This window comes from Trachinotus anak, unplaced genomic scaffold (assembly GCF_046630095.1).
Source record: "Trachinotus anak isolate AG129_WGS33_773 ecotype Australia unplaced genomic scaffold, CSIRO_AGI_Tana_v1 ptg000014l, whole genome shotgun sequence".
NCBI classification, from domain to species: Eukaryota; Metazoa; Chordata; class Actinopteri; order Carangiformes; family Carangidae; genus Trachinotus; species Trachinotus anak.
In genome coordinates this window covers 17952984-17974206 of record NW_027273865.1, presented here as the reverse complement: position 1 = coordinate 17974206, position 21223 = coordinate 17952984, and the positions used below count along the sequence as shown (strand labels likewise).

The following is a 21223-nucleotide window of genomic DNA, read 5'->3' as shown; positions in this document are numbered from 1 at the left end:
TACACACTTGTCAAACATATTGAATTGTAGGTCTAAAACTGAGAAAAAAATCAAAAAGAGAAATGAATGCTAATATAAACATCTATGCAGTATAACTATGATATCTATCTATATATTTATATTTATATTTATATATATATATATATATATTTTTTTTTTTTTTTTTTTTTTTTTTTTACTTTTCTCATACACACAGACTCACATGCTTATATCAGTCATATAAATGCATCAATAACAGCCACAGTCTTTCTTCCTTATTAAAGATACTTGGTGGTTTTTTTTTATTTACATCATATAAGACAGAAGATGTGCCCTTAATGTCAGTCAGAAACCAACAGCTGTCATCAAGCCTCTGCAACATACACACCTGATTCCAACAGCAGGGTAAAACAGGGTTCTTGTCCAGGGTCAGCTCTAACATGACAGTACAAAACACTGACCAATGTTTCAACATGTGACATCGGCCAGCGGTTCCCAGAGTGAGGTCTGAGAGTGTTCCCTATGAAATAATGATTTGGTAAATGTCATTTATGTATTTTATTTGTTTTAAAATAAGCTGATGAACAAATGTTATGGAAGCTACTATTCTCAAGTGGATGAAGTTGTATAGATTGAAGATCAGTGGAGTAATATGCTTTTTTTTTTTCTTTTTTTTTTTTTTCCTTTTGAGGACCCTGGACATGGACAACAAGCATCAACCATGTTTGTTTCTGCTGTTAAAACCAGGCTAATGTTAAACCAATTGGGACCAGTTTCCCATCACCTTAGACCCACTGTACTGTAAGTCAGTGGGGATGAAGTTGATCTTGGCAACAAGACAGTTTATAACAATGTCCTGCAAAAAACATATGTTAAGCAACTTTATTTATCAAAAAATTGACAGTGTCATGCTCATTCAGTTGATGAAAATATTTCATAAATCCATCGTTAACAAAAATCATTCAAAATGTGACGCAGAATGAAAAAATTACAATAGTGTCAATGAAAAAAATCTACCATTTTTTTTCTTCATTATTGAAAAAAAGGACTCTATTTGAGGGTAGGAAGGTTTTGTGGGACACTGGCATGTTAGGAAAACCAGCCTGGCTTTAGATGGCACACATACTGACATAATGTAGGATCTGGCTGAAATAGAAAAAGGACAACAAAGCATTGGAAAATGTGAAAGTGTCAATTCATTTTGTGAATTATACCAAAAAGAAATCTGCTATATAATTTTCTCATAATGTCCATGTTTCAGTTTAAATATATTCAATATATCTAAATAGTACAGATTTGTTACAGATACAGTGGGCTTTCATTAACAAATTATTATGTTTGTACATTGCCAAACTCAATATGCTCTCATATTGACACACACAGACAGACTCACACAGTTGCTGGAGTTATGGATGTATTTGGCTTTGCCTCACTGGACACTGGACCCGCCCACACTTAACCTCAGGCTCATGACAATATGTGTATGTGTTCACTGTTTGACACAGTTTATACAGTACAGCTCAGTTGTATTGCCACTGTAACTTCTGATGTGTGCCTGTGTATGAGTAAGTCACCTACAGTATGCACTGCAGTGCAATGGTCCATGACTGACAACAACACCGTAGAGAACCAGTACCTGCAGCACCACATCATAACAGCAAGACTTGTAAGATCTGACCAAACGTCTAATATTATTCCAGGACTTTACACACTTGGAGACATAAAAACTTTATGTGGGTGTAGGTGTAACGCTGGTGTAATGTACTTTATTTAGCCTAGATGCAGAATTCAGGTACTGCTGAAGTTGAGTGTAAACGACACCTGCACTACATTTATGCTACAATAGATCTATTAAGTATACATTAATGCATGTATGCAGAACAGAATATCCAGGATAATAGCCACGGAGTATTTGCGTGTCTCTATATCTGAAAGCCTTGGAAAAAACCCTGCCCAGGCTTTAGAGTGGTCCAACTTCTTTGCAAGGACCCTAAGGAAATTCAGTCTTTTTTTACTGCTGGATAGACAGCAAAAGAAGTGTTTTCCCCATAGTGGATTTAACATGGTTTGCACTATTTAATGTAATTGTAATTTTATTGTGAAAATGGTTTGCAATTTCAACTAGTCAGATAAAATAGCAACCATGGCTTTCATTGTTAACACTGTAGTCAGAATTGATCATCATTTATTGGCACTTCCTCACCATTCTTCAATTATTTGTATCTAATCTTGTCTATTTGCTTCCTGGACTGGAGTGTATTGTGGATCTTGAACCCTGCAGTAGTAACATCAATTTGCCATTTGTCCCATGTTTCTGGTTTGACCCACAATAATAAGCTTATGCATGAGGGACTACTTATGGGTTAATTTAACTATATGTAATTGTTTTATCAAACTAAAATAACGCTAAAGACACTTCAGATACCTCTGAATAACTCATGTCCTCATAAAATGATCCAAGTGGCCTCCCAACATAACCATTTTCCCAGGCCTTGGAGACATGGGAAACTACCCTCTGGCTCTTGAAAAACCTGGTGAACCATTCTCTCATGTACTTGGCAATTTATACTGAACCGGAATTTACTTTTGCTGGAGAGGCTTGTCAGTGTCACTAAAAATAGAAAGGTCTAAGAGCTGATCCTCTGAACCACTGATTTATACATATACAGGATGCATGTTTCACTGATGTCTCAGGTGGGTGTTGCAGATTCTGGTTCTTTATATTAACACAAAAAATATCAATATTACAGACCTTTTGGTTTCAGGAACTGTTTTGGCTTTGCTGCCACAAAGAGGCAACAAATTCAAAATGTGGGCAACTGCTTTCTAAGAGGCCTCCACTAAAAATAATCTACTGACTTAAATCTTGTTTAAATCAGTGTATACTGTAGATACCTTCCGTAGGCCTAAGATTACAAGGTTGACCTACTAAACAATGGCACCTAATTCAGAGTTAATACACATATTTTTTTTTTTTGTTGCAATTCCTGATATTTTTAGGCTAAAAACTATCTTCTCATGTTTTGGATTTATCTTCAGGTGTTATTATGTCTAGTCCAAAGTTAGTTCTATACTGCATAGTATACTTTAAGCGTCAGGAAACTATTAAAAGTCATTTTAATTAAGAAAAGTTATTTAATTTAGTTAGTTATTTTTTGTTTACAGTGAATATGGATAAGAGTATGGGGTGTATGGAAAAAATATTCTCAAAAATATATTTGCATTTTCTTTATTAGCAAAATTGTCTATTTTCATTGCTATCAGGATCTTTACAGAATATATTGTAAATGTTTCTGATGCTATGCAATAATGGCACAAATGTACTATGACCAAAGTTTTCTGGTAGCTGTACCCATCTCTAGTTCACTTTTCTACTTCACCCTTCTCCCATCTTTTCCTCTAACATGGCACATTACTTTACTGTGCTGGTGTCAATCTCAGTTTTTGTGTCCGAAGTAAATTATCCATCTGGTGTTTTCCCTACATGCTTTGTTTTACACGCACAGGAGCACATGCTCCTGTTCTCACCAAGGCCAGTGAGTTGCCAAAGTGTTTGGCTATTAAAATGTCTCGTCCTTTAACAACTGACAACGGACAGAAGGAACCACACCTTTTCTTTAAAAGCAGCCTGTGCTGGTGGAGTGTCAGAATTAAAATGGCACATTTTATCTTTTAGAGGTTCAGCAATTAGTATGTCATTGTCAATATGATATTTCCTTTTATCCTCTGTCAAAAATGTATTATACCTTTATGACGAGCAATTATTAACTGTTTAGTTATTAAGTTATTTTGTCATATTGTTATGCCCTTTTTTTTTTTTTTTTTACACCAAGAAGGTAAACACCACCTTTAATTTACATAACCTTGATTATTTCAGAATGGTTTTTCTTTTTTCTTTTTTTTTCTTTTTTTGGTCATCGTTAAGTCATAAAATTATTGTGATGGTGAAAAATCTCTATGTACTTCTTAATGATAATATAAATATCTCTATCAACATGAAAAATGTAATATTTCAGGTAAAACAATGTCTGTGGGCTTGTAACAGCCAGTTACTCAAACTGTGATATAAAGTTGATTTTTGATTAGTATTTCACTCGTGAAGAACAATGGCAGCAATGTAATATAAGTTAGATTAAATGACTCCCTAAATGTGCCACGTCTGTAAAATATTCAAAGACGATCCAGACTCAACCCTTCACTTCCCACTTTTTGATGACAGTTTATGAAGAAAACTCCTGACATTTACTTTGCCATGTCTGGGTTACTGAGCTACCCTGTAGTATCTGAAGAGCCTGAGATTTCCACTGAGTATATCATCCTCAGTCTACCAAACTAGTAGACTTGAATTTGAATCCCATTATTTATATTTGTAAGGGGCTAATGTATACTTTTATATCCATGTGGTAAAAAAAAAAATGGAATTAAAAAAGATTATATATGTAAATGTGAACCGTGTCAAGCGTGCATACTGTGACTAGGTGTACAAGTTACTATAGTACTATATTATCAGTACTGTATTATGTGTATTATTGGTTGATCTGGACAAAACACAGATGAATACAATTTCAAATGTTTGATCTCTTTAGAGGAGCACTTGATTTATTTTGCTAGCCACTCATGCCTGTCTCAAAATGAAATACACAACTATTCGGGATAATGGCTCACAGGGATAAGGTTCCCCTCACTTGCAAGATCATGGGTTCAAATGTGGCTCATAAATTTTGGCACATGTCATTTCCTCGTTCAAATCCTTCACTCCCCAGTGCAGCTAATGGCACATAAATGTCATGAAAATATCTTCAAACAAGTGGAAACGTAAGATAAATGAAGCGCTCCTTATGTTTTTTTTCTTTTCAAATATTTCAAATGAATCCATCTTGTTTTTGTCCTGATTTGAGCGGTAAAAAGGCACTGAGCTGGGAATAATTTTTAGTCCTACACATATTACCTGCAATGAAATGGCTGGATTGTTGTTGGTTATAGTTTGCTGTGGGTTAGAAGCAGGAAAGGCTCTAAAATCAGCTTAGCATTTTTGGCATTTGTCTCTTGATGACCCATTTTCAAACCCATCTCCTTATTTATACCTCTCATTTGTCTCTCCCCACCCCACCCAACTGGTCCTAGGTTGACAGATGAATGTAACAAGCATCAGATGTTAGGAATATGTTTAGTAAAGCATGGCATGATTTAGGGACAGTTAGAAGGCGGATTGTATTGTTCTTCAGTGGTGGTCTTCCTTGTACAAGAGGCCATGATGCACAGCAAACATTTGTGTCAATGTAGCCATCTTCCAAAAGTTCATACAGTTTCATTCCTCAGCATCCACTTTGTTAATGGAAAGTAGATTTGTTCTATTTGCACAATTCCATTGCTAATGAGTGCAACACTGGTTGTGTAAATGGTCTCTCTCCAGGTTTTCTCCAAGCGGTGTTGCTATCAACCCAGGTCAGGGTACCACTGGAGAGAGCTGGACACCAGGTATGGAGCTGAGGAATCCAGCTAGATATTAAGTTTTATATTAAGGTGTCTTGACTAATTGCCCCATCAGTACACTTCCTTGGGGAAGGGTCCATGTGAGACTAGCACAGCTGCTGTTCCTCAGGTCTTTTGAACCATATCTCCCGTGCACAAGGGAGATGAGGGCATGTTGTTCTTTTTCACCTATGATGAAAGCATTTTTGTTTTTCAAGTTTGATTGAATCAGGCCATCCCACAGACCTGAATCCAAGTTTTCACGTAATGCATTTGCATATCCAAAGATCCGAGTGATCATTTCCCTGCATGTTCCCCAGGTACAAATCCAGCCTCTCACATAATGCATATGTATCTGTGCATCCTAGTCTGGGTATGGGACCTACAAACTTGTTTCTCTTAGAAACATGGTCCCAATGCTGTAGGAGACTTTCCTCATAGAGGCTGGGGGAGCAGAGCGAGAGCTGGTCAGCGAGGCATGACTATGAGATGTCCCCGCCTCCAGGAAGTAACATGTCCCTGGTATCTCTTTGGGAAAATTCTCAGGGAGCTCCAGTCGTGAACGAGGTACAAATGAAAACGAACGGTCGTCTTTCAGCAACCTGTTGAGAAGAGAAGAGTTGGAGTACTATGCAAAGTCAGGAGTGATCACAGAAGTTTGTAATATCAGGTGATGTACAATATATATATGTATGTTTGTGTACATGCATATCTGTATATTTGTATGCCTACTGCAGTCACTTACTGGTAAGTTGTGGGACTAACATTGATACACCTCGGATGGCTCCCCGATTCAAACTTGCTGGCCAGTGTCACATTGTTCCCAAACAAGCAATAACGTGGCATTTTAACGCCGACCACGCCTGCCAGCACTGAGCCCGTGTGGATACCTATCCTCAGCTAGAAGAGAAAAGGAGGAGGAGGAAGGAGGTGGGAGAGGATTGTGGGGAAAACAAAAGAGTTAGAAGGGAAGTAGAGAGATTAGGGCATTAACATAACCATCAGGATTCAAAAAGTGAAAAGAGTCTAAATGGTGTTTCAAGTACAAAGGCATATGTACTTGGCCTGAAAATGGCAGTTATGCAGCTGCTGTTGTTACTGTGTAAGTCTGTGTCTATATTCATTTCTTTAAACTGTATGTGCATGCAGCATGGCTGTTATGTTGTCATCTGTAAAGTTTGACCTCGAGCTGAAAAGATTAGTTGATTAATTAATTAATCAATCAAGCATTTTGATGATAATTTAATTATTTAAGTCACTTATCAAGCATACTGCTAAACATCTGCTAATTCTAGCTTCTCAAATGTAAATATTTTATGCTTTTCTTTGCTATATATGAGAGGAAACCGAATATCTTTGGGTTTTGGATTGTTGGGTGGATCTCATGTCTGGCTTTGAAGATCTGTAAGCAACAAGAGCAAAGTCTTGTTTTGTGCACTTTAATCAATCCTGGCATCTAAAATGACTAACCTGTACCACAACAACATACCTGACAATGCTGTGAATGTTACTGAATTACATCTCCCCGCTAAACCGAACTGATACCATTCATTCATATGCTGCCTGTCCTGCAGCACAAAGACCATCTTGTTTTGAAACAGAAGTGCATTAATCCACTGAATGAAAAATGTACCGTAGCAATCATACTGCTAAATTTGTGTAGCCGTTCTTATCTAATCTGATATCCCATGGCATCAGATTTTCAGTGATGAAAATCCTAAAATAGCAAGGGTGAGAAAGCAAAATTAATCAAATAAATAATTGCTTCCATCTCCTCTTGGTAACAGATATAGGACAGCAACATGGTGCTCATGTTATATTCTGGATGAAATATGAATCTGTAAATGGCTGGAGGCAAAGTGAAAGCCATCTAGCCATCATTCCAGCTTGACCGTCCCACTTCATTGCCACTCGACCAACTATTGATTTCTTCCACTTGGGAACAAGTCATCACACAGGCAACACAGACACACACACACATACATGTGCACACACATATGCAGACACACAAAAGCCAGTGGAACCCAGTGGATTTCTAATGATCTACTTGAGCATCTCATCACCTTGGTAACCAACGCCACTGTGCATGCCAGCACACTGCAAGGTAGTCATGGCAACAACGGGCAATGGGGTAGTGAAGTAGAAAGAAAGCACAGAGAGACAGAAAGACAGAAAGGAAGACAATGGAGAGAGAGAGAGAGAGAGAGAGAGAGAGAGAGAGAGAGAGAGAGAGAGAGAGAGGCAAAAATAAACCTATAATTAGATGGCAAAACCTTGACATCACCAGAGGAGAGATAAAAAAAAGAGAGACAGAAAGTGAGAGAGAATGGGCTAGTAGGTGCACTACTGTGACCTATTTTTCAGCTAAACTGCTTGCAGAAGGCCATGCACTTGTCTGCCTGTCTCTACAACAGACAACCAGTCACAGACACACACAAACAAATCTGTATCCAGCGCCCACTCTCCTCTTTATTTCTTAGTCTCAAAACACAGACAGTAACACTCATACACTCTTCCCCTCCTGTTTTGCTATGAGTCAGCATCCACGACACATGGGCCTCAGCAAGCCAATGAGCAAGCGGCGTGGCAGCACAGACAACCAATCACATTCTAGCTTCTGGCCAAGCTGACAGATGGGTAAAGTGATGGAGATACACCGAACATCATCCCCAACTGCTACCTCCAAAATCACCACAAAGTGGAATCAACACTAGTTAACAGTTTCAACACAAACTGAACAATATAACCTTCATGAAGGCAGGATCTATTGCAAGACTGCTGTATGACACTGCATTAATTTTAGCTAAAAAACAGTAGGTTGTATCAAACAATTTGTCTATAAAAATGACAATCATAAGCTGGTCTCTCAAATGTGAGGATTTGCAGCTATTCTCTATTTTATATCATTGTAATTTGAATATTTCTGGGCTTTGGACTTTTGGTCAGACAAAATAAGCAATCAGTAGAAGATAAGGGAAAATATGATAGATATGTTCAATAGACTGAAAAACTGTAAAGGTAAACATATTCATGGACACTGGAGGTAATGGTTAGTTACAGCACTAAGGGGTTTGCAGGTCCTCTGTATTCCATAAAAAAATAAGGTGACTGATGGACGCAACAACATTTGCTTTGATGATATTTAATTACAGTTAGCTTGCATGTAATCCAATAACTGTAATTATTTTACATTTAATCCCCAGTACAGTACTTATAGTATGTTATTTATTGAACTGCTATTATGCTAAACCAGTTTTCTTGATACCTTCATATCACTATGTGAAGAAAATGGTGATTTCAATTTTGATGTAGATGTGCAAAAAATATAACAAGTCTCAAAAATTCAGTCCTGTTAGAATTTTTAACTGCATGCAGAGAGTGTAGAACAGAGCATGTGTAGAGGATGCTATAGTTTCTACAGTGGTTACTGTAATGAGGAAAACCATAACAATATTAGCACAATGTCCCTGATATCGACACCCACTCATCAACTCATACACCCACTCACACACACAAGCACACAAAGATACAAAGATCACGCTACAATGCTATCACTGAAACAGTAATATAGATGAAAACAACTAAGTGTTTGGTTTCTATATGTGTTTCTCTCTTGACATCTTACTCCTCTGTGTATTTATCTCTCTCTCTCTATCTCACTCTCCCTGTTTCTCTCTTTCACTAAACAGTTTTTCTCAGTTCTCTCTCACAGCTCTCATGCTAGTTTGCATAACAGTGCAACACTGGCTGGAGTTGAGTGCACTCACTGACCAGCATTTATCATGCTGAAGTGTTGAATATCTCTATAACTCTTCTTTATATCAACATAAAGTAAAGAGAGATAAGAAAGGGGAGAGCATAACAGAGAGTGTAGTGTATGGAAAAACAGAACAAGAAACTACAGAGGAAAATGAAGGAGGTGGGGGGGGGGGGGGGGGGGGGGAGGTAAAGAGGGGAAGAGGAAAGGCAGAGAGAGAGAAAGTGGAAGAGCAAGAGAGCAGGCCAAGCTTGGCAAGGCCTTTCTATTTAGAGATGAATGTTGGGAGCACAGCAGTACACAGAGCAGTGTCCTGCCTGTTATTCAGCAGCTATCTGTCTCAGCCTCCCGCTCACGTTTTGTCTCAATCTGTGTCATTCTTATATTCTCTATGCATATTTTTAAACAAGTTAAAACCAAATGTGCTCAGTAGCAAATTGTGTTTTTCTTATTATCAACTAATTCCAGCAAAACACCAAAAGCAATGTCTTGAACAATGCCTTAATACTTTCCAAATAATCTTGTCTACGACATTCAGCTCCAAGCCCATTTAATGCTTCTGAACATATAAAAACAAGCTGCAAATATCTAGTTTCATTTTTAAGAAAATGCTCATATGTTCATATTCTGAAAGAACAGACCACTGTAGTTTTTAGCAAATGTTACTGAAACAGAAGAAAACAGTGCACTTGTGAGGGTCTACAGCTGCTATGCTGCATTTATGGGCTTTGTTTCATATATGATCTATGCCGACCACAACTAATAAAAAATGTTTTGTATGAATTTGACTCATATTTATATCATTGCAAGTAAGCACCTTGGCCTGCAAAACTGCCATGGTAACCTAAGAGTAATGGGTGACCTTGACAGAGACTGGACTGAGGATAGACATAAATAAATGATATCCTGTGTCCCCTTTTCATTCTACTGAATTAACATGAGAGGTTTAAACTCAATTCCCTCAGTTATGACTCTTGCCTTCCCTCCATACTTAATCATCTTTTCTCTGGATCTCTCTCTCTGGGGGGGAGGGGAGGGGGGCTGTTCCTGCTGTACACTGTCGAAATAATAATAGTAATATCCATAGGTAATGATGTTATCAATTTTTCTTCTTCTTTTTATTATTATTATCATTATTATTATTATTATGAGTGCTGTGTTGTAGAGCGTTGAGAGAAAATATAAAGTTAATGTCATAAAGTGTTGTATGATATAAATGCAGAGAGAGAGAAAGAGAGAGAGAGAGAGAGAGAGAGAGAGAGAGAGAGAGAGAGAGAGAGAGAGAGAGAGAGATTGCTAAATGCATCATGTGAGTTCCCCCAACAGTCTAAACTAAGGGATGGTTCAGGGCTCACCTAAGACAGACCTAACTATAAGGCAGACAGTTTTAAGCCTAATCTGCCTCCCGAACCCAAACTGGGAGCAGGACAGGAGCCTAATAGCTGAAGGCTCTGGCTCCCACTCTACTCTTATAAACTCTAGGAACTACAAATAGACCTTCAGGTTTTTCACTGAGTTATTGGGACATCAGTAGTCCAGTCTAGAGGTAACAAATGCATAGACTAGTTTTTGAGCTTGTGTGCATTATTATCATTAACATGAACAAAATGGAATCTATCTGGTAAGTATCACTTAAACCACCCTACTGTGGTTCCTTTAATGTCAATGACATGTTCTAGTCTCTGTAATAAGATCTTGTCATTATTGGTGTCAAATGCAGCACTAAGATCTCTCAGGACAAGTACAGGGACAAATCCATTGTCTGAGGCCATGAGGAGATCACTGGTAACCTTAACCAGTGCTGTTTCTGTGCTATGATAGTCTCTAAATCCTGACTGGAAATCTTCAAACAAACCTTTCCGATGCAAATAATCACATAACTGGTGTGCAACTACTTTTTCAAGGATTTTAGAAATAAAGTGGTGTCTGGAGAAAGGTCTGTAATTGGTTAAAACATCTGGAATAAGTAGAGGTTTAATTACTGCAACCTGAAAAGCCTACTGTACATAACCTGTTAATAAAGATACACTGATCAGATCTAATATTGAAGTAGTTATTATAGGAAAAACATCCTTGGACAGCCTCTTCGGGCTAGGGTCTAGAAGACAAGCTGGCGGCTTTGATGAAGAAACTGTTGAAGTGAGCTCAGAGAGATCTATAGGAGAAAGGCAGTCTGTCATTACTACTGAGGGTTAAAGGGAATATATGGCTAAATAGAGCTATGACTGGGGTTGTTCTTGTTTTCTTATATTTAATGATGAATAATAGGAGGTTCTGGCATTATGGAGGGCTTTTTTGAATATTAATACATAATCTTTCCAAGCTTTCTGAAGTTCTTCCAGATTGGTGGAACACCACTTCCTTTCTAGGTTTCATGAAATCTGCTTTATAGCACAGGTTTGTGAGTTGTACCACGGAGCTAGCATCCTCTGACACGCTACCCTCTTTTTCAGAGGGGCCACAGTATCTAGTGTTGTATACAACACAGTGAGGTTGCAGCACTATCAACAAGATCATCAACTTGTGTGGGTGTAAAGTTGACAATGATAGTTCATAGTGAACAATGATAGTACCTGCTGAAGGTGGACTCAGCACTCGTAGCACCAGCTGCAGTGCATGTGATGAAAAACAGACAGTTCTACCATTAAAACTTAACATAACATAAGTGATTCATGTGTCCCATTGCCAACACGAAAAAACAAACCATGACAGTAAAAATAAGATAAACCAAAAGGAGCATGTTATATTGTACTGTATGCTATACTGTCCAGGGCAAGGGGTAAAATACAGCAGATTTATGTGCAATACCAAACATAAACTACAGAAAAGAGTAAACCATTTGAAAATGTGTTTCCTGCAACAATGTCAAGGAACCATTGGGAGGTTTTGTAAGGTGAACACACTGTAAGCACAGCGAAACCATGTCATCATATCTCATCTTTATACAATGCGAAATGGAGAAAGAGGAATAGAAAAAAAGGGAAGACAAAATTAAGAAAATGGGAACGTGTGAGACAGAGAAAGGAAGGGAGATGGAGTGAGAGTAGACTAAAATAACCAACCCTAGATAGCCGACAACCAATACATACACACAGACACACACACACAACACTCGGAAACTTATGGTACATAAGTAACATAAAACATCACAGACATACAGTCACTCAGCACACACAGGCACATATAATTATGTGTCCACTGTGAAAACAAATGCATCTACATTAAAAAATCATCCACAGACACAAACATGGCAGCATACTGTGCGTAACCCTACTGTTGATTCTATAGTGTTGAATGACACATGCAGCCGGCTAGTAGAAAATAAGCTTAACTCAAACAGAGACACATTCTATTAAGGTGCACCATGTCTCTTGCCTCATTTCATGAAAACCATTAGCAACAACGACTAAAATATCTATTCTGTTAAACAGCACTTCTTCCTATAATATTTTTCTATTCTCCATCTTACCCCTTAAAACTACAGGAAATGTGATTTATTTGTATTAAAAATAAAATAAAAGATGGATGATAGTACTGAGAGTTTTCTGGATTTTGTCATGAAAGTCTTAACACTTAACAATTGCCAATTCACATTTGAAGTGGAATTACAGCATACGGTTTTGTGTTGAATCTTTACTAAAATGTGCACTGCATTTTAAGACCCCTGTTATTGTTCCAAAAGGGTTTTAACATCTTAATTGGTCTGTTAATAAGTTATAATCCCTAAACACTAACTTGCTGATGAAAATCAAAACTGAGCATTTAGATGCACTCTCTAAATGCTCAGTTTTCGATTGAAATTTGAATTTTTTTTTTTCAACACTTTGCTATTTTTATTAATGTAATATATTTTTTTTATCTGGCTCTGAATCAGGTTCTCCCTGAGAAAACAGAGTGTAATAATGAGATACACGTGCCAGATATTTTTCATCAGAAACCATGGGGAAGAGGTAATTGTTGATAAACAGCCACCTCAAATAACACAAAGCTAAATGTATAATCATGTTTTTTTTTTCCTACCACCTTGAAAGTTTCAGTTTCTCTCTTTGAAGGAAAACAGACTGAATTAATCCATTATTTAAAATATCATCCATCCATCCATTAGTTCAGATATCCTATTCTGATATCTACCGTCTGCCCTTTTTCATCAATCAACCCATCCAATCACAGCACAAAACCTTCCAGTTCATAATGTATTCTGTTATCACCATGGCAACTGCACATGACACTGCAGTGCTATAACCTTGACTATCCATGTGCATTCGGAAATAGTCAATAATGTGCAAATACCAACACAAACATATTTAGAACCAGAAAACATACAGTTAGATACAAGCAAAAACAGACACATGCACGATTTCTCTTGATGTACAATGTCCATGTCTTCGAATTACAGCATCAATTGTCTCGTGTCTAAAGGCAAAGAGTGAAGGAACCTGTTCTCAGCAGGAACATCTGCTTCTAAAGCTGCAACATTTAGATGAATTAGTTAGTCAACTGGAAAATTATACCAGCAATGACTTTGGTTATCAAATAATTGTTTAAACATTTTTTAAGGAACAATGTCAAATATATAGCTTCTTAAATGTGAAGTCCAAAGGATTGGGATAAAAACTGTAAGGGAAGCAAAATATAAACATGTAAAATACAAGATGGAAGAAATGCGGGAATATGATGTGTAAAACTACAAATAGGGAGACAGTTTAAGCTCATTTCTGTGTTAAATAAATATCAGGCATCAAGCATCAGGTTTTTGGAGCTGATTCCCTTGAACGCTCCAAAACCGGCAGCTGCATCCTTTCTTATCTTTAAAGTTAAGTCCCTGCATGTTTCTATGAATGATCACACAGCAGCTTCAAAGAATAAAGAGAAACCTCACAGACCTTTGTAACTACCCAACCAGCCTCATGCCAGTTATGTATGTAACTGCCTCAGATGGTGGGGAATAAATGAAAACTCACCTTGATAGGTTTCCCGTCAGGTGTCAGCACTTCCTCGGAAAGTTCCATCATCTTCAGAGCCATGTGTGCAATTGGCCTCGCATGACTATCAACCTTCTTGTGAAGTCCTCCTGCCACACAGTAGGCATCACCTATTGTCTCGATCTGTATGAGAAATGGAGGAGGAGGGGCGGAAACCGAATAAGTGTGGTTGTGAGTATAATGCAGACGGGTGAAACTACGTAGCAACTCAACAACTCATACCTTCTCCACTGAGTAACAGAAATTAAAAGCACCCCTTCAGTCCTCTTGTAATATAAGAACTACAGTATCTGTTTCTGTCTCTTGGCCTACATCATTCACAGTACGAGTTGGCGAGCTTTGGTAAAGTCACTTATGGCAGCTTGCACTGCTTCTCAACCAGTCTGAGAAGTCAAAAAAACCCAAACATAAAAAAATACCAATTTGCAGACACACACAGCACCAATTCACTGAAATGCCACGTCACCTTTACCATATATTGTTACATATATAGAGTCCAAATTCACCAAAGCTCAAGTCTTATCAAGTGTTTTTAGAGTCGGTTACATATTTTATCAGACTGTATATTTTATTTTATTTGTTTGAAAGGAAGCATGAACAATATTAAATGATAAGTCTGGACTTGTTCCACACTTTTCTTATTGTCAACAAATCTCATGAAAAAGTCAAAACCAACAATATAGCAGTACTCTATGATACTTTATGACTTCCCGACCCTGTCAGTGGCTCCTGGCCCTAAGTCCATTGGTTCCTATTGAAGACATAAATCTTTAAAAACGGCTCACAAATGTATTATCAAATGTAGTTAAATCCTTGCTAGGCATTGTAGTTTTTAGCAAAAGTCTCTCAAACAGGAGTAAATACTGGATTTTGGATCAATTCAGTGTCATCTTTATCAGCTGAAATTCATAACAAATTATCTCACTTTTAAGCAGTAATGCAGTATTTTCCATACACAGTGAAGAGCTGATCTGGGTAACTTACCCAAATAGAGTCATCACCACCAGGGATAGTCATTTTTAAATATGTTTTCTGACCAATAGCTGTCTGTAAAGTGTCTGCAAACAAAACAAATATCGAATCCTCTGGCACTGAGTGCACTGAGTATAACTGGCATAACAGACTCTCTCATGTAGAAAAATATGAAATAACTTATCAAAATAAATAACAGATAATAGCCAGACTTTCTAATGTATGACCAGATTAGCAAAATGAAAACACACACGAGCGCTGTAAACCTTTTCCTCCTCCACTCTCAGCTGATTAATCATCAAAACCAGCCAACAGCTTAACCAAACGGAAACTTGCAGTCGAAATTGTTCAGACCTAAAAAATAAAATAAACAGGCTAGACAGACCTCAGTCATCACCACAGCGGACAGCTCATCTACTAGTTTTCATTCAGAAATAGCAACATGTCGTCATGGTGTGGGCTTAGTCTGATCTGCGTCTGTTAACTGTGAGACCCGCAGCAGAGAATACCCGCTCACATGGTACCAATGTCCCAGGATGTTATAACTGTTTAAAATGCTAGTAAACAAAAGCAAAGGGTTAAGCTAAGTCTTTGTTGGGTTTTCTATGCCAGAGCAAACAGTCAGTGCCACTGTCATTTCCAGGAGAACAAGTAAGTTAGGTGACGTGACAGCTGACATGGTCCTTATAAAGAAAAAAAAAATTGATGGCACAGGGGGAGAAAAGGAGGGAAAAAGGAAAACTAAGAGACAAACTGCTCTCATTTAGGCCTGCCGCTGGCTAAATCATGTCGACAGTAACCATGACAATGGTAACATATGGGTGCCTCAATCTCCTCGCCACGTCCTCCTGTTCCTGCTTTCTCTTCCACAGCTATACACATAAATCCTCTTACATACATTCAATCTGTCTGCCTTTTTGCATCTCTTCTTCATTTCCTCCAGACATCTGACACATTTCTGAGAGATAACACTGAGGAAAAGCATGTCTTTATGGGACAGTGGCAAGTACATGTTGTTGTCACAGGGACTGAGGAAATGAGATAGAGAGGAAAGATGATGCCAAAGGTGACAACAGAGAGAAGGAAGCGTGGAAAGAGTGAAGAGAGAAAGTGATCTGATGATAGAAGGTAAGGATGATGAGCGGACAGCAGACTACAGTGATGACTGTAACTAGGCCCAAAGCAACACTGTCAGATGGACAATATTGACACATCTTTGTTAAGCTCCCACAGACTGGCCATTAATCACTTCGTTTTTCCACAACACACACACGCACGCACGCACGCACACACACACAATCTAACTTAAGTGCTAACACTTTAAAGACCCTAAGAAATGAGAGGTGGGAAACTGTAATTTCCTGGAAAATAATTGCTCTTTGTTGATGACGTCATTCTGCACAGGTGCCCACATAAACCATTAAAGCCATTACATTTTTGTGGGCAATTCCAGTTTTCTAAGAGCCTTCCTAAATGATACCCCTATGTTTTAACAATCTCGAAAACCTCACCAAGTCAACAGGTATTATTGCATCACACAAAGCATCAATGTGTGCATCTTTCTGTCTACTGACCTTATAAACGTCCAGAATGCCACACTGGTAGTCGAAGCGTGTGTAAAGCTCATTCAGCATGGAGATGACCTGCATAGGTGTGCACTGGGCACACACAGCAGTAAAGCCCACGATGTCCGAGAACAGCATGGTGACGTCATCAAATTTGCGAGCCGGCACTGGCTGACCCTGCCACAGTTTCTGTGCCACATCACCTGGAAATATGGAGTACAGGAGATCCACGGTTCTCCTCTTTTCCTCCTCCAGTGCCTGATGAGTCCGTTCTAATGTGGCCTGGGGGAGGAGGGGAGAGAAGGAGATTAAGAGGTTTTGTTCTGTGTTCTTTGCTTTGATGACAACAATGCTGAGATGTGGGAGTACTGCGCCAAATTAAAACTGCTGGTGTGTGTGGACGTAGTTATGCATTAGTTTGATTTATTTTTGATTGTGCGTATCTGCATATGCTTATTTGTGTCTGTGGGCGAGCTTCTTAGTGCCAAGTCTGTGTCTAATGCAGTGCTATACCATTGTTCATGCCGGCATGTCGACTAAGATATAGCTATTTATAACAGTGGCCTGGGGGAGTAGTTGCAGTGAGGGAGTGATGCAGCGAGCAGATGCACAGGATTGGGTCAAGATTCAGCGACTTGCTCAAAGGTACTTTGAAAGACAATTATGAGAGCAAGTCCCAGGAGTCATGATCTTCCAGCCAGAATGGATTCAACGCTGAGATTTATTCACTCACTACAGCTGATGCAGTGGATTTAACATCAGTGTGTGATCTTGCGCATGATGGAAAACTAAAATAAACACCTACAAAACATACTTACACACATATTTTTGTATATCTTCACAATTTTAGTGTCATGGCGTCAGGTTCTTTATAGTCGAGAACTGTACACCATAATGGACAGTGACTGTTATCCCTCATCTTCAAAGTATTTTTGATTTGGTTTCTGTCTGCATCTGCTGTTAATCTAAATAAACTTAACCAGTGCAGAGCTCAGGGGTCATGACTGGTGACACAAGAGGATGCTTGGGGGGCTTCGGCATATGTTGTGGCCTGTTAGAAGCAGGTAAAGTTAAGTGGTAATTCAATCCCCTAGACCTAACAATAACCCATTTTACCAGTGTCACCTGTGCCGTAACACAAGCTAGTGCCTACTTGTAAAGCAATGTTCACTTTATGTGATCAGCTTACTGTAAATGTATCCATGCTGGTCAAACAGTTCGGGCAAAAACTATATGTTCATGTAACACAACAAGAAGTTACAAAGAAGCAAAAAAATCTGGCTGGGTACGGACAAGCCTATTTTTTCACAATGGCAAACTGGTCTAATAAACTGAGATTTTCTGCTTTGTAAATATGAACAGACCCATGTTTAACGATCAACCATTCTACCTTCAGTTTGTCCATTCTCTTCTTCAGGCCATCCTGGGCCTTGGCCTGCTCCCCCACCAGGATAACATCCCGCGTGGCATCATGGATGGGGATATCTGAAAGGTGGAGGCCCCTGCCCATCAGCTCCTCCAATTTATCAACACGTGGCGAGCCCAGAAACATCAGGGAGCAGGACTCGGGCACATGGATCATCTGACCCTTCAGTTCCATGACCTGGCAGGGAAAAGGAAAGGTGGATTAAGAAAGTCTGGACTTTTTTATAAAGTTCTTTTGTAACAGTTATTCACTTAGAGAAGTTAAAAGATACAGATGTTTATATGTATGCAAATGCACACGTATATACAGTAAATACAAAACATATATAATAGAAATTGCAGCAGATTACTCTAATTAAACTGAGACTGAATTTCACTTAGAAAGACATGGTCTGGTATATCTTACCCATGCTGAAAACTGGGTAAACTGTTGACCTAGCTATTAAGGAGACAGTCCGCCCATATATTCTTGAACAACAGCTATTTTTGTCAGGAGACATGGTACTTTTGAACGAACCCTGAGAGGACAGCAGGTTAACAAACAATTGCAACACGATTGCCAATTATATCTGAAAAATATGAATGAGAATTTGTTTCACTAGCTTCTTGACATTTTGCTCAGAAGCACTTACACGTGATAACAAATATGTCCAGGACCCGCTTAACACAGGTGTGAGGAGCACAAACAAAACAGACTACCTCTTATTCCTCGCAGATATAGAAGAGAGAGATTGAAATAGGCATGCATGGCATACCTCTGCTTTAGGCCCTGTGGATAAACCACCGTTCTCCCTCTCCCTCAGCACATTTTCTCTCTCTCCTACTCACTCCTTGCCCCTGTTCCTTCCTTTTCTTTAGTTTCTCTTTTGCCCTCTATTTCCATCTTCACCTGTCTTACATTCCTGCCTCTCTCCCTCTCCAAGCTCCTCTTCTTCCTGTCTCCCCCATTCCTCCTCTCTCTCTTTTTCTCCATAGTGTCAGATAGATTATTCCGCCAGTGAGCACACTGCAGCCCTGTTTTATTTATAGCACAAGGCTCTCCTAGGTCTGCATAATGCATACAGTCTACATCTACACACACACACATACACACACACAATATTTCCCAACGCACAAGACAAAGAATACATCCAGCAGGGAGACACACATACACACATCTCTGACTGTCTGTTTCTCAGAAACACTGACATACATATATATAAACACAGATGCAAACATATACACATATGCAGCTTACAATCCACAGGGTCCGAGTTCAAACCACAAGTATCCCCTGAAACACAGCTTGGTGTGATTAAGTATATATATATATATATATATATATATATATATATATATACATATGCCTGTATGGAAGAACGTGAGTTTACTATCAACCATCTCCATGGAGACTGTGAAAGGGAAGCCAGATGAAAAAATGAATAACATACTCAAATGCGAGTTGTATAAATGTACTATTCTCTCTGTTATCTATCTCTACTCTGTCTGTCACTCTCATATGTCTGTGAACTCAGTTAACAAAATATTAGAAAGGTTTACTTTTTAAAAAATAGGGTGGTTTCATGTAAAGCTTAAATTACAAATTGATCTCTCACAGTTTATTACAACCAAAATGTCAATAAATGCCTTTTTAAGGGAGTGATACAAAAGATTTGTGGATCCACCACTTTGAATGGAGCAGCACCAAAATTAAAAGGGTTCTTCCCTGGCCACTGTCCCTTCAATCCACCAAGTTTGGTGCAAATCGGTTCAGTGCTTTTATTATAATCCAACAAACAAACAAACAGACATGGATGAAAACATAACCTCCTTGACAGGGGTAACAATGGAGATTGGTTTTATGCTTTGAGACAACTGTTTTGTAGATTGTTGAAGACTCAGTATCAGAAGGATGTCAGTGTCTTTATCTGATGGAAAAATAAATGTGAGATGTTGTGGAATGAGACTGCTACAGTTACAGGTTATGTACTTTTAATTGTTTGTTACAAGCTGATTTGCTACAGTCTAGTATAGTAGCAGTGTGACCAGTAATAAAGATTGTGCAGTTCGTGCAACTTGTTATTCACATGAAAAATTGCTACTTTAGGTGTGCCGTTACTTTACAAGCACTGGAACAATGCCTTATCGGGACAAGCTTAAACCCAAGGTAAAGCAAAGGTCACTACACTATTAAGTCCAGTCTTAGTCAGTGTCCTGTGAACACTGTAATGCTTAAATTGCCCTGCATCACAGCATCAGGAGACGGGCGGCGCCAGAGGCCAGCAACTCCTGCATCTCCTCTCAATATTGTCCTGTTTTGTTTTACTGTGAGTGTTTCACTGCTTCGCTGTTCCAAAATGAAGGTTTGAATTTTCATCCAGCAGCTGTTGTTGTGGCTTTTTTGATCGTGTACAGTAGATATAATTATACCAGTGTCTCACCACCTTACTCTCTGTGTCTGTCTCTGTTCCTCTGTCTTACTCTGCCACACACACACACACACACACACTAATGCATGGATACAAACATACACGGACACACATATTCACACGTCCCTGGAGGCAGTTGTGTTGGCCTAGTTGTGCGTCTCTGTTCAACTCAGCACTCTCCTCTCCTTCTGCCTGCCTCTCTGTCATCACAGCGAGGCGAGGAGGTGAGTGAGGGAAGGGAAAAAACGGTAAAAAAGAAAGCAGCTCAGACAGATGGGAGACAGAGATGGTGAGGTGGCAAGGCTGGATGAAAAAAGGAAGGGACTGGGGAAATCTTTTAAGAGATAGCAGCAATGCAGAAGTGACGAAAAGAGTGAAAACACGCTAAAAACATTCAGAGGGAAACAACAACGCAATAAGACTTGACTGAAGGGCGTTTATCAAGGCAGATAAAAACACAGCAAACTGTAAGAAGAGGCTAGTATGCTGTAACCTGGTCCAGTACGTAGTGGTAATTATTATTATTATAGCAGATTGTTACACTGAGCACGTGTTCAAGGTCACTGCATCGTCACCACAAGGAGATGAACATTTTCTCAAGGTAGTTCTACACCTGTAACTGTGAGAAATCTTCACAGATAAGCTGCGTGTTAGATTGTTTAT

The 21223-nt window shown here is 38.8% G+C and overlaps 1 protein-coding gene across 1 annotated transcript in view; it reads right to left on the bottom strand.

Moving 5' to 3' along the window:
• Positions 1-254: 254 nt before the first annotated feature.
• Positions 255-21223, bottom strand: part of gucy1a2 (guanylate cyclase 1, soluble, alpha 2) — a 41947-nt gene continuing 20978 nt past the window's right edge. The window contains exons 5-9 of the mRNA XM_071496285.1: positions 18118-18330; positions 16737-17009; positions 14170-14313; positions 6197-6351; positions 255-6053 (exon numbers count right to left, since the gene is read on the bottom strand). Coding sequence (XP_071352386.1) covers positions 5834-6053; positions 6197-6351; positions 14170-14313; positions 16737-17009; positions 18118-18330 — 1005 coding nt within the window. The 3' untranslated portion in view covers positions 255-5833. The remainder of the gene's footprint in view (positions 6054-6196; positions 6352-14169; positions 14314-16736; positions 17010-18117; positions 18331-21223) is intronic.